Source organism: Prionailurus bengalensis, chromosome A2 (assembly GCF_016509475.1).
Source record: "Prionailurus bengalensis isolate Pbe53 chromosome A2, Fcat_Pben_1.1_paternal_pri, whole genome shotgun sequence".
In the NCBI taxonomy this organism is placed as follows: Eukaryota; Metazoa; Chordata; class Mammalia; order Carnivora; family Felidae; genus Prionailurus; species Prionailurus bengalensis.
In genome coordinates this window covers 123570745-123583958 of record NC_057348.1, presented here as the reverse complement: position 1 = coordinate 123583958, position 13214 = coordinate 123570745, and the positions used below count along the sequence as shown (strand labels likewise).

Sequence of the window (13214 nt, the reverse complement as noted above, 5' to 3'; positions counted from 1 at the left end):
GTAACCTTTTTGACATCAGCTGTAGCAACTTCTTTTTAGATATGTCTCCTGAGGCAAAGGAAACAATAGCAAAAGTCAACTATTGGGACTACATCAAAATAAAGAGCTTCTGCACAGCAAACGAAACGATCAACAAACTAAAGGGCAACCTACAAAATGGATGAAGGTATTTGCAAATAACATATACGATAGGCTTAGTATCCAAAATATATAAAGAACTTATAAAACTCAACCTTCAAAAAACAAATAATCCAATTATAAAATGAGAAGATGTGAACAGACATTTCTCCACAGAATACCTACAGATGGCCAACAGACATGTGAAAAGATATTCATCATCACTTACCATCAGGGAAATGCAAATCAAAACTACAATGAAATATCACCTCACATCTATCAAAATGGCTAAAGTCAACAACACAATAAACAAAAGGTGTTGACAAGGATGTGGAGCAAAAGGTACCCTCTTGCACTGTTGGTGGGAATGCCAACTGGAGCAGCCACTCTGGAAAACAGTATGGAGGTTTCTCAAAAAGTCAAAAAAAATTTATAAAGGTTAAAAATAGAACTATGCTATGATCCAGCAATCATACTACTGGATATTTACTCAAAGAATACAAAGACACTAATGCAAAAGGATACATACACCCTATGTTTATAGCAGAATCATTTACAATATACAAGATATCGAAGCAGCCCAAGTGTTCATCTTTTGATGAATGAATAAAAAAGATACAGTATGTATGTGTGTGTGTGTGTATGTGTGTGTGTGTGTGTATGTGTGTAGAGAGAAGTACAATGGAATATTATTCAGCCATTAAAAAGAACAGAATCTTGCCATTTGCAATGGCATGGATGGAGCTAAACAGTAAAATGCTAAGTGAAATAAGTCAGGGAAAGACAAAATACCATATGAATTCACTCATATGCAGAATTTAAGAAACAAAACAAATGAGCAGAGGGAAAAAAGAGAGAGACAAATCAAGAAACAGGCTCTTAATTACAGAGAACAAACTGATGGTTACCAGAGGGGAGTGAGGTTGGGGGACAGGTTAAATAGGTGATGGGGATTAAGGAGTACACTTGTGATGAGCACTGGGTGATGCATGAATTGTTGAATCACTATATTATATACCTGAAACTAATATAATACTCTATGTTAACCACCTGGAATTATAAGAAAAACTTTAAAAGCCAAAAAAATAAATAAATAAATAAATAGCCATTATTATCCCCTTTATAGCCAGGATAAGGACACTGACCATCAAACAGCTGCTCATAGAAAAATGAGGATTCCAGTTCAGGTCGACCTCTCTCCAAATCCTTTATCAATCTCTACACTATACTGCCTTTCAAATATTTTACAACATATAAATGATATCCTCTAAATCACCACAATTACAATTTTATCAAAGAAACTAGTCTTTTTTTAATATTCAGCTTTTTGTAAAAAAAAAAAAAAAAATTAATCAGCAATATACACACCAAAAGTCATGATTCCAAAGATTCAACATCCAAACTTACTTGTAACTTTCCACTTGTCGACAGGAAGAGACAGTAATGAAGGAATCAGTACGAGAACTGTAAGCAAGAGGGCCAGGTAAAAGAGAACCAGGGAGAAATCTCCCAAAAGCATAGCTTTCCTGTTCAAACACCATCAGCATCCCGTCCATAGACTGGATACAAATTAAATCTCGACCTAAAGAAAAATTAGAGGAAATTAGGTGACCTTTTTATAATGGTTTTCATTTATCACTATCCATCACAAATATGTCATAGTTAATTTATCCCCAGGGTCAATACAAGCAGCTTAAATTTTAAATTACAAACTGATAAAGCTATCAGATTACTATATATCAGTATATATACATTTCCCAATTTTTAAATTATTCAGATGTCTATAATTTTAAGTATACTTATTTTCATTTACTATAATGCTAAAATCTCTAGCTCAAGATAGATAACCTCTAAGAAAAATCATGACCCTTGTAAGATATCATTTTTTCCAAAATCAGAAATAAAACTGTTCAGCAGAGGCTACTTCTCTTCTTCATAGGTCAATCTCATACTTTCAAATGACTTAGACATCAGTTAAACACAACAGACCAAATCCACAGACATGTATTAGGCACTAGTTGTACCCAAATCACAGTGTTAACTACTACTAGAAATGAAAAATACTAATATTGAAAAATACCATTCACTGATTGAATTGTTTCTTGCCCTAGAAACAGACAAAACATCTATAAAATACATATCAAATAATTCAAAAAAGGCTAACAGTCTGGGCTCAGTCTGGGCTCCGAGTAGGAGCAATTACTAGCCCTATCCATCTGAAAAAGAGAAATGTCGTATTATAAGGTATTAGGAGTTATTAAATGGATTTAATATACTTTGGTATTGCTCAGTCATTTGCAAAAAAAAAAAAAAAAAACTTGTGCCAGAGATGCTGTTTCCTCTAGTAGCCATTCTTTTGATACCTGAATTATCACTAGACACATGGCCATGCAGCACACAAGCTTACTTTCCTATTTCAGATACAAGCCTATTATAGATATAATTATATGATTATATTCTTGCCAGTGAGATAGGAGCAGAGGTGATATGTACAACATCCAGATATGCCCTTAAAAGGACTGAGTATACACTTCTCTCTGCTGTTCCCAGCATGATGGTGGGGCTGGAATAGCTATCTTGGCCTCACAGAAAGAAGCCACATATTGAAGATAACAGACTCCTCCCCCTCCCCACCCCCACTACAGCCCTGGACCACTTTATCTCCTTATCTTTCTTATTTCTTATTTAAACCATCATTAATTTTGCATCTTTGTTAATGCATTCAAATGTCTGTATTGTAAATAACACGGAACTTACCTGAACCTAAAGATCCATCAGCATTGCTGACTCTTAAAATTTAGTTTCATTTGATTGGATCCTGGTACCAAAAAACAACCAGGTATAGAAGACATTGGAACAACTGGGGAAATTGGAATATGACCACATGTTAAAAAAAAAATTAGGAACTGTAAAGTTTCTTAAGTGTGATCATGGTATTATGATTATGAAAGAGAACGTTCTTTATTGGGAGATATATGCTATAATATTTATGAGTGAAGTAGCACAAGATCTGTACCTTACTTTTAAGTGGTTCGTTAGAAAACATCTGTGTGTGTATACACATGCATATATACATTGACAACTATTGACTCTAGATGGTGGAAATATGGTGTTCATGTTACTTTTTCTGGAATTCAAATTTCTTCACAATAAAAATATAGACAAACAAAATACAGCATTTAAATATATACCTTTTGTATATAAATGCACTTTCTTAACAATCAGAGAGGGAACTGAACATTAGTGAATTGAGTGGGACCGGGGAGGAGAACAATAAATTTAATCTTAATAAGTCAAGAATCAGAGAGACAAAAAAAAAAAAAAAAGGAATCAAAGAGACAAAAGAAATCCAATCAATAAAAAATGTATGCAATGACTCTGACCTTTGATGGCGAATATTACTGTAGCCAAAATGTATTCTTGATGTCTGTATTATTAAAGAATATGAGGTCAGAGTATGTGTATTTCCAAGTAGAAGTGCCAACAAAATTTGAATTCATTTCAGTATGTTGAATGTCACTGAACTACAAATCTTCAGACTCCCAAAGACCTAAAAGAAGTGGTCCTTATAATGTGGGTTCCAAGACCACCAGCATCAGCATCATCTTGGAAATGCAAATTCTAGGGCTCCTCTCTAGCTCTACTAAATCAGAAACTCTAGTGATAGGGTCCAGCAATTCTAGGTTTTACCAAGCCATAGAGGCTATCTGATGCATGCTAAAGTTTGACAACCACTGCCTTAGCATGGTAAAACAAAGAGCTAGAGCTTGAAAAAAACTTGAGCCCCAGAGAAAACTTGGCTCCTTAGCATGGCACTATATGAAGTCTTATTTCCTGAAATTCTAGCAATATAGAAGAGAGTGTTTACACTGCAATGTCCACATGGGCTGCCTCCAGAGTCAGATAATCTGGGCTTTGAGTCTAACTCCACCAATTATTAGCTGTGGGCTCCCGGCTCAGTCTCCCTATCTGCAAGATGGCACACCTACCTTAGTTAGCTTTTGTGAGAATTAAATGAAGTAATGGATGAAAACTAAATCCAGCAGGTGGCAAATACTCCATCACATTATAACTTTATAAGTATTTTCTAAGTCTCATACTACATGTGTATTAATGTTTAACTACCTGCTGATTCCCACATACATCATAATGGTGTATGGTTCCTTGATTTTGCTTATATTATGACCTTTCCCAAAAAAAATTCTTACATTTATTCTCCTGGTGTAATGAACATCTGCTGGCAGCCTCTTGGTCATCCATTCTCCTCTCTTCCTATCTCTAGTCATGAGATATGAAGAAGACTGACTATATTCTAAGCTTGACAATAGGCCCTGGCTTACCAATTAGTGTCTCACTAATCACAGTGATTGGTTCAGGGATAGGTATAATTTACAGCTAAAATTAACTTTCTGGGTTTAGCTAGAACTAGAGAAAAACGTACTCTTCCCCCTGAGGAATATGTGAGGAAGATAAAAGTCTCAAACCACAGAGGTCATTTGGCTTTTGCAAAGGAACAATTAAGAGAAGGCCATGGAAGACATGTTTGAGCCACAGTATCAGGTCTCACTTGGAGCCAAACCTACCTGGGAACATTTCGGGGAAAAATTCCATAAATACTGAAGCCACCTTGAGCCACTCTGTCCCTGTATCAAGTCAATCAACCCATTTGTCCTCTGAGAGACATCACAACATTAGGCTCATCTCTTTCCCCCTCAACCACCCTCCACGTGTGATCCCATCCTCACCTCCATCTTACAACTAATCATCAATTGAAATGATCTGTTTTTGTGTTTCTTGTTCACCCTAAACTAAACGCAAAGGCAAGAGCCATGTCTTACTCATCTTTGTAAATCCAACAGCGATAAAATGCCTGGCACATAACAGATGCACTAATAAATGTTTCTTAAACTGAAGTAAGCTAGGCAAAATAATTTATTCATCTAAAGTTCAGATTGGCTGAGATTTTATTCTATGTGTTTCACATACTGCATTTGAAGTATGTGAAAAATGCTTTATTTATTACAATCCTGGCTGCTGATATTTAGAAAAATGTAGGGATCAATCCAAAACATTACTCAAAAATAAATAAATAAATCCTTCAAATCGCTGCTTTGGAAGCCACTTCAGAATACATACCAAAGGCTCCCCTTACAGATAATGGGAACAGAAAGAACAGTCCAGAGAAGCCATGAAAGTTTTGTAGTTCTGATAAAACACAGCCAACAGGAAGCCTTCATAAAACCGATAGGATTTCAGGAGCTATTTAAATGACCTAGCCCTGAACTGTACTCAAAGAGTCCTTACCACATGCTCAGGATTCTATTAGGAGCTGTAAGAAATATAGAACAACAGGAATAAAAATTACTATTGACATTTACTGAGCACCTGTTCTATTCCTTCCTTTGTACTAAACATTTACCCAGCAAATTAGCTATAATCTTTAATAACTCCAAATGGCGAACAACAGTCCCATTTGACAAGAGAAGACTGAAAACCACAGAGTTTAAATAATTTGCCTCATGCCAAAGAGTGAGAAAATGACAGAGCTAGGACTCAAATGAAATCTCACTCTGTTGTATCTTACATGTTCCCAAGGAGGCTCCATTATACCACACTAGATCCATTTTAAAAATTAACATAAGCTAACATATAAAATCGAAGTGATGTGAAACAGACTAAGTACTACAGACCATCAAAGAGCTTCATTACAGTGAACAGTCTGAGAAAGATTTCATGAGGTAGGATGTTTCCCTAGACTGAGAAGGATAGGGATAATGAAGAGCATTCAAAGGTATGAGTAGAGAAAGTTTTGGGGAGGGAAAAGGAACATACTAGAAGAAGATGCAGAAGCAATTAGACTTGACCTAGTGCAATGCAACAAGTTTTACCAACAGGGCATGAAATGTAAAAGCAAGCAGTAGATTGAAAAGATGACAATATCTTAATGATGCTTCCTCAAAAATGATGACTTAACTATACAGAGAAAAATAAAATAGCTTTTAAAGTTGAAATAATTAGGAAGGTTGGAGATTTCATCAGAATTTAAAATCTGGATATTTATCCTATTGATCTTTAACCATGATGAGAAAAAACTAACCATTGTGATTTCAAACCTTATTTGCGAGATCTGGGAAAGAGTTGAGAAAGGACTTAGCAAAATCATTTTGAAAGGGTATTAAAAATCATTCTCTTGGGGCAACTGGGTGGCTCAGTCGGTTAAGCGTCCGACTTCGGCTCAGGTCATGATCTCGCGGTCCGTGAGTTCAAGCCCCGCGTCGGGCCCTGGGCTGACAGCTTAGAGCCTGGAGCCTGTTTCGGATTCTGTGTCTCCCTCTCTCTCTGCCCCTCCCCCGTTCATGCTCTGTCTCTCCCTGTCTCAAGGATAAATAAACGTTAAAAAAATTAAAAAAAAAATCATTCTCTTTTCATTTTCAAAGGCAAAGAAAAATTTCGTGTGTGTGGGGATGGGGAGATGGAGGCACGAAAGTTCTATTATGGCAGCCTTGCAAAATGAACACAATAAATACTGTGTTTCATTTCCTGGTGTTAAAATATCATGTAGCCAAGGCTTTAACATGATGCACAAACATGTTGAACTGACTGTTTAATTAACAGTTTTCTCTACTAAATTATAATCTATTCATTAAAGTGGTGTGTAGCACTGTGTGTGCATGCATGCGTGCATGTGTGTGTGTCCCCATGCTCACAAGTTCTTTTTACCATGCATGACCCAGAGCACTTTCCATCATTCACTATTATAGCAACAAGGGCCCCATGGTGGGCAGTCCTGAACACCATTTCCTCCATTTCTCTGCTGTCTTTTTCTTCCTGTGGAATCTACACAGCAAAGTAGAATGGCATACATAAAAGAAGACTACCATTACTCAGCATGCTATATGTTTTCTGAATCTCTCTATGCTCATATTTCTTTTACACATTGAGTAAAATACAAGTGAAGAAATGCAAACGTGACCTGTGGCCAAGCATATATTGCACTTCAGTGTGCAGCTGTCAAAAATACTTGGTCTTTCTCCAAGCCTGAAAAACACATGAAAAACAGCTGTATAGGTAGTCAAAAAGGCAGACAGGAAACATCAAGAGACTGATACATAAGAACAGAAGAGTCCAACAGTCTGTGGAACTTCCGCTTGCTCCTTTTACACATGCACACACGGAAAAATTTTTGTTGTTGTTGTTACAGAAAAACTGAAACACTAACTCATTAATCTTTATTGCAAACCTAACTCAAAAATCATACAACATGCTTGCTATGAGCAAGGACATAAAAATGTTAAGGGTAGAATTTCAACAGATACTGACCTAAAAACAAATGGTGGATGCATTTCCAGGGCTTGCAGGATTTAAAAAAAAAAAATTTTAATGTTTTTTTTTTTTTTATTTTTTTTTTCAACGTTCATTTATTTTTGGGACAGAGAGAGACAGAGCATGAACGGGGGAGGGGCAGAGAGAGAGGGAGACACAGAATCCGAAACAGGCTCCAGGCTCTGAGCCATCAGCCCAGAGCCCGACGCAGGGCTCGAACTCACGGACCGCAAGATCGTGACCTGGCTGAAGCCAGACGCTTAACCGACTGCGCCACCCAGGCGCCCCTTTAATGTTTATTTTTGAGACAGAGAGAGACAGAGTATGAGCAGGGGAGAGGCAGAAAGAGAGGGAGACACAGAATCTGAAACAGGCTCCAGGCTCTGAGATGTCAGCACAGCGCCCGACACGAGGCTCGAACCCACGAACTGTGAGATCATGACCTGAGCTGAAGTCAGACACTCAGCCGACAGAGCCACCCAGGAGCCCCTAGAGCTTGCAGGATTTTAAATTCACCATTAAATATCATTTTTGTACTTTTTTTTTATTTTAACCTGTTTTATTTTTTATTTCTTAAAGCATTTTTGTACTTTTTAATTCATATCATCATATAAATAAAACTACCATAATTTTGAAATACATGATACTATTTGATTATGCTTAATAACTAATAATTGGCAATTAATTGAATGAAAGAATAGCTAGCTTCTTTCTTATTACTCTCTCCCTCATATTTTTTTATTTGAGCATTCTAAAAGCAATTAGTGTATGATAATAATGTAATATTCAAGGAGATTCTACGTTTAAAACCTTAGTTATATATAAATAAATAAAATTTAAAGCCCTAACCAAACAGAGGAAATCAACAAATAGAACACATGTGTTGAGCTAAATAGCTAATATTTTTAAATATGTACCAGGGAAAAATTACACAAATTCTCAACTATTATTCAAGAGTTTCCCCCAATAAATAACTTCATGAGACTAATTACTTTAAGACTCAAGAAAATAAAAGTTGAGTCTACATACTAACTCTTCCTATGAACTTGCCTTTTGACATTTTAATGTGTCTCATTTTAATAGGTACTTTAATAGCCTTACAAAGACCACTAGTGTGTGTTTGACCAAGCTATTTATCACAATTTTCCCCTTAAACTGTGAACAAGTTTAATAACATATTATAACGAAATTACAACCATTCGTTAAATTAGCATTATATGTGATGGATTCAATATGAATGCAATGTTAGAGTTTAAATGAAGGCCCTAAACATTATATTATCACTTGCATAAGATATTGGGTGAATTACTTTGTCCAATGTAATGATCATGAAAGGTCTGATAACATTCTCCAGAACTCACATTCATTGAACAAATTCCACAAACATTCACTGTTACACCTAGTACATGCTAGGAGAGCCACAGCTGCCACCCTCAGAAAGGTCAGTGAATATGGGAGTTAACCAGTTAAATATTATAATTATGTAAGAACAGAGGCATATTAGACTAAGTTAACAGGCAATGCAACTTGATTAACAGCGTCTGGAAGAATCAAGAAAAGCCTCAAAACAGAGATAACACCTGGGTCTTGCAGGTTGAGAAAGTTTGCCAGACCATCAGAGAAACAAAAGCAGAGAAGGCACACTGCACAGACACATGGATCATAAGAGAACTACCTTGGGAGAGGAGTGAGAACAGTGAACTCTGGGGGAGGGTGTTAGGTGGAGGGAGACTGCTGATGAATACGGCAGGGATGCTCATCAGAAATGATGGCAAAGTCACAACCACAACTTGAGACCAGAGTTGCTGCATCCTTATTTTAGCCCTGAAAGCTCTAACAGTTTCCTTACTGTAAAGTAGTGGTATGAAAAGATTATATGATGTTGCTATAAGGTAAAATACAATGAAAATATGTAGCACCTGATCCTGATAAGCATTCAATAAGTGGTAAGTAAGTAATATTATTGGATTGCCCTCTTCCTTACAGACCAAATCATGTGAAAAAAAAACCTTTAAGCTGAGAGGAAAAAGGTGCTTCAGAGCAAAAAGGGCAAGTTTAATGTAAGAAGGAGTACTCAATCGGAAAATTATCCTTTTTGTCAAAGCAAAGGGTCTTTAAGAATTTAAGAACTATGGAAATTCTTTCAAAGCTTAGATCTGTGTGAACTACTGGCTATTCAAGATGATTTTTTGCCTATTTTAAGTTTACTTTCCCCAAAACAGCAATTTCCCTCACATTAAAATCTCTAAAGAAATGTACTGTGAGTGTGAAGGACTCCTGGGTGGCGCAGTCGGTTGGGCATCCAACTTCAGCTCAGGTCATGGTCTCGTGGTTTGTGAGTTCGAGCCCTGCATCCGTCTCTGTGCTGACAGCCCAGAGCCTGGAGCGTGTTTCGGATTCTGTGTCTCCCCCTCTCTCTGCCCCTTTCATGCTCATGCTCTGTCTCTCTCTGTCTCTATGTCTCTCAATAACAAATACACGTTAAAAGAAAATTTTTTTTAAAGAAAAGGAAAAGAAACGTATTATGAGTGTGCCAGAAAGCCCTATCTGGGAATGCACTGTCCCTGCCTCCACATCCTTCCCCCAACACACACATATCTATAATCTTCCCTCACCTCTTTTATTAATGTTTTATGCAGGATTACCCTGAGTGACATAAGAAAGACAAGACAGATGATGTCATACAGGATGCTTCTTGGCAGCATTCTTTTCTTCTCTCTCATTAAAAAAAAAAAAAAAAAAAAAACCTTAAAGAATATAATGTTGGGGGTATAAAATTTTTAAGTAACTAGTTTCAAAGTGAGGTAGATGTCTCAAGGTAATTCCTGTCAGTCATGATAGGAAACCAAAAACCAAAAGAAAATACTAACAAACAGAAAACATTTTAAATACCTCTTCATTTTGTACAAATATTCTTCATTTGCAATATTATCCATCCCATAAAGCAATAACCCCAAAAGCTAAACATTTGCTTTTTATATATTGTTAACTCTCTTAACCCTAAAATCATGAGTGTATCCAAAGAAAGAACAAAAAAACTATAGTCTACACTAGAGTCAGTCAAGCCAATTAAATTAGGTTGTGAAAAAAATAACTAAAGGCAAGAAATTCCCAGCTGAGGTTCAGCTTCATCTAAACTCATACAATTTTTTAAAAGTAAATAAAAAAGAATTAGGGATAAAGACAACGGTAACTTTAAATTTCCTGAACTGTCAATTCTTATCACAAAGTTTGATGTGCCATTTAACCATTGTTTGGTCTAATAAATTTCCTTGGATTCTTCTAAAAGAAGCAGCTAAAATACCTTATCTTTAATAAAACTCATAAAAACAAATATACCAAAGCCATCATCTTAATATACATATACAATCATGTTATCAACCCATTCAAAAGCTTCAAAGGTACTCCAGTGTCTCCAGAAATAAGTATAAATTAAAAAGCAGGAAATCCAAAAAACTCTTCAATGTGTCTGCCAAATGAACTTTGACTACTCCCTCTCATCCAGTCCCAACCACCAAACGCTTCAGGTAACATAAGCCTGCCCTAAATGTCCTTATGCATTTGTTAGTGTAGTTCAATTAATCTCAGGTGTCACTCTCTTCCTTAACATCACAAAATCCTTCTACACCTCCTCTATCTCAGGACACATCCCCATCACTTCGATGCCTTCTCCAATCCCCTCTAGGCATAAATAACCCAGTCTCCCTCTATCCTCAGTACATTCTGCATCACTCACTATTAGTACTAACAAGATTTTTCCTGGTGATATGGTGAAATTTGGCATCTCTCTCTCCCATATCAAACTTCCATAAACGAAGCATAAAATTCTTGAAGATATTTTACTTTCATTATCTAGTTCACAGTATTGAGACTAATCCCTTATATGTTGGGACCCAAAACATCTGTTCAAATCAACTAAACCATCATAAAATTAAAAACCCATGTCAGGGGGCGCCTGGGTGGTGCAGTCGGTTGAGCGTCCGACTTCAGCCAGGTCACGATCTCGCGGTCCATGAGTTCGAGCCCCGCGTCAGGCTCTGGGCTGATGGCTCGGAGCCTGGAGCCTGTTTCCGATTCTGTGTCTCCCTCTCTCTCTGCCCCTCCCCGGTTCATGCTCTGTCTCTCTCTGTCCCAAAAATAAATAAATGTTGAAAAAAAATTAAAAAAAAAAAAAAAAACCCATGTCAGACTGTAGTACTAGGTACCAGGATGCCAATGATCCTCAAGTGGGCCAAGATATTTAACAATATCACCGTATTCACAAGAAAACACCTTAAGATCTGGCAGTATGCATTATTTACCACATCTCCCTACCCCAAACAGTCCCTAGTATATAGTAGAGCTCATCAGCTCAATAAATATTTGAATGAATGAATGAATGAATGAATGAATGGTGCCAAAGTAAAAATGGTATAGTAAAGGCCCTGAAATAGTTTTAATATGTGACATTTAATAATTGGAATTCTAGGGGCACCTGAGTGGCTCAGTCGGTTAAGCGTCTGACTCTTGGTTTCGGCTCAAGCCGTAATCTCGCAGTTCATGGGGTCGAGCCCCACATCGGGGTCTATGCTGATGTGCGAAGCCTGCTTGGGATTCTCAAACTCTCTCCCTCTCTCTGCCCCTCTCCCGCTTGCACACTCTCTTCCTCAAAATAAATAAATATTTAAATAAATAATAATAATTGGAATTCTAAATTATTTTTTTTTATTTTTTTAGTGTTTATTTATGTTGAGAGAGAGAGACAGAGCATGAACAGGGTAGGGGAAGAGAGAGGGAGACACAGAATCTGAAGTAGACTCCAGGCTCTGCACTGTCAGCACAGAGCCCAATGCAGGTCTCAAATTCACAAACTGTGAGATCATGACCTGAGCTGAAATCGGATGCTTGACCAACTGAACCACCCAGGTGCCCCCAGAATTCTAAATTATTTCAGGTCTTAGTACTATGGTAAAAAATCACAGTACTCATTGTATGTCCAACATTAAATATACTAAGAAATATTGAAGAAAGAGAAAAGGTCAAGGATAACTTAGCTCCTAAGAAAGAGAAACTCTAGGGGTGCCTGGGTGGCTCAGTCAGGCATCTGACTCTTGATTTCAGCTCAGATCATAATCTCGCAGTTTTGGGTTCAAGCCCCAAGTCAGACTCTGCACTAATAGTGCACTGTTAGAGCAGAGCCTGCTTGGGATTCTCTCTCTCCCTCTCTCTCCGCCCCTTCCCTGCTTGTGCACACGTGCACATTCTCCCTAAATAAATAAACAAACACACTTTAAAAAAAAAAAAAAAAAAGGAAAACTCTAATGGAAAGGCACAGGAAATAAAGGTAGGGTTGAGAGGACCCCAAAAGGAAAATATGCAAATGAATGTGAAAAACACTCAACCATAGAGAACTGGGGAAGCCCAAAGAGGATACCAAAGGAATAGAATGATCTTTGGATCCATCAGTATTTCATAAATCTCTAACTTCAAAAACATACACAGATTAAGCCCTAAAGTTTTCGTAATTATTAGAATTCTGTGTACAAAGTCTTTTTCTGGGTAATATGAAACAAGGGATTGTTACCAGAGGAAAAGTACCCAAAAAAGGATAGTAAATAGGAGACTCTCTGGCTATTACCTATTCCCAGAGCAGGATTGTATACCATAAAACAACAAATTGGAAAAAGTATCAAATGCAGATTAAAGTATTAATATATAGTGGAAAGAGCAATGATTTTGAACAACAACAACAAAAAAATGATAAGGTTTTGGATCCTGACTCTGACACAACCTAG

At 37.0% G+C, this 13214-nt stretch overlaps 1 protein-coding gene across 7 annotated transcripts in view; it reads right to left on the bottom strand.

Annotated features, from left to right (window-relative positions):
• Positions 1-13214, bottom strand: part of BBS9 (Bardet-Biedl syndrome 9) — a 448656-nt gene that overhangs the window by 333071 nt on the left and 102371 nt on the right. For all 7 annotated transcript variants that reach the window (XM_043589232.1, XM_043589229.1, XM_043589227.1 and 4 more), the window contains exon 6: positions 1525-1699. In XM_043589232.1, the coding sequence (XP_043445167.1) occupies positions 1525-1699 (175 nt within the window). The remainder of the gene's footprint in view (positions 1-1524; positions 1700-13214) is intronic.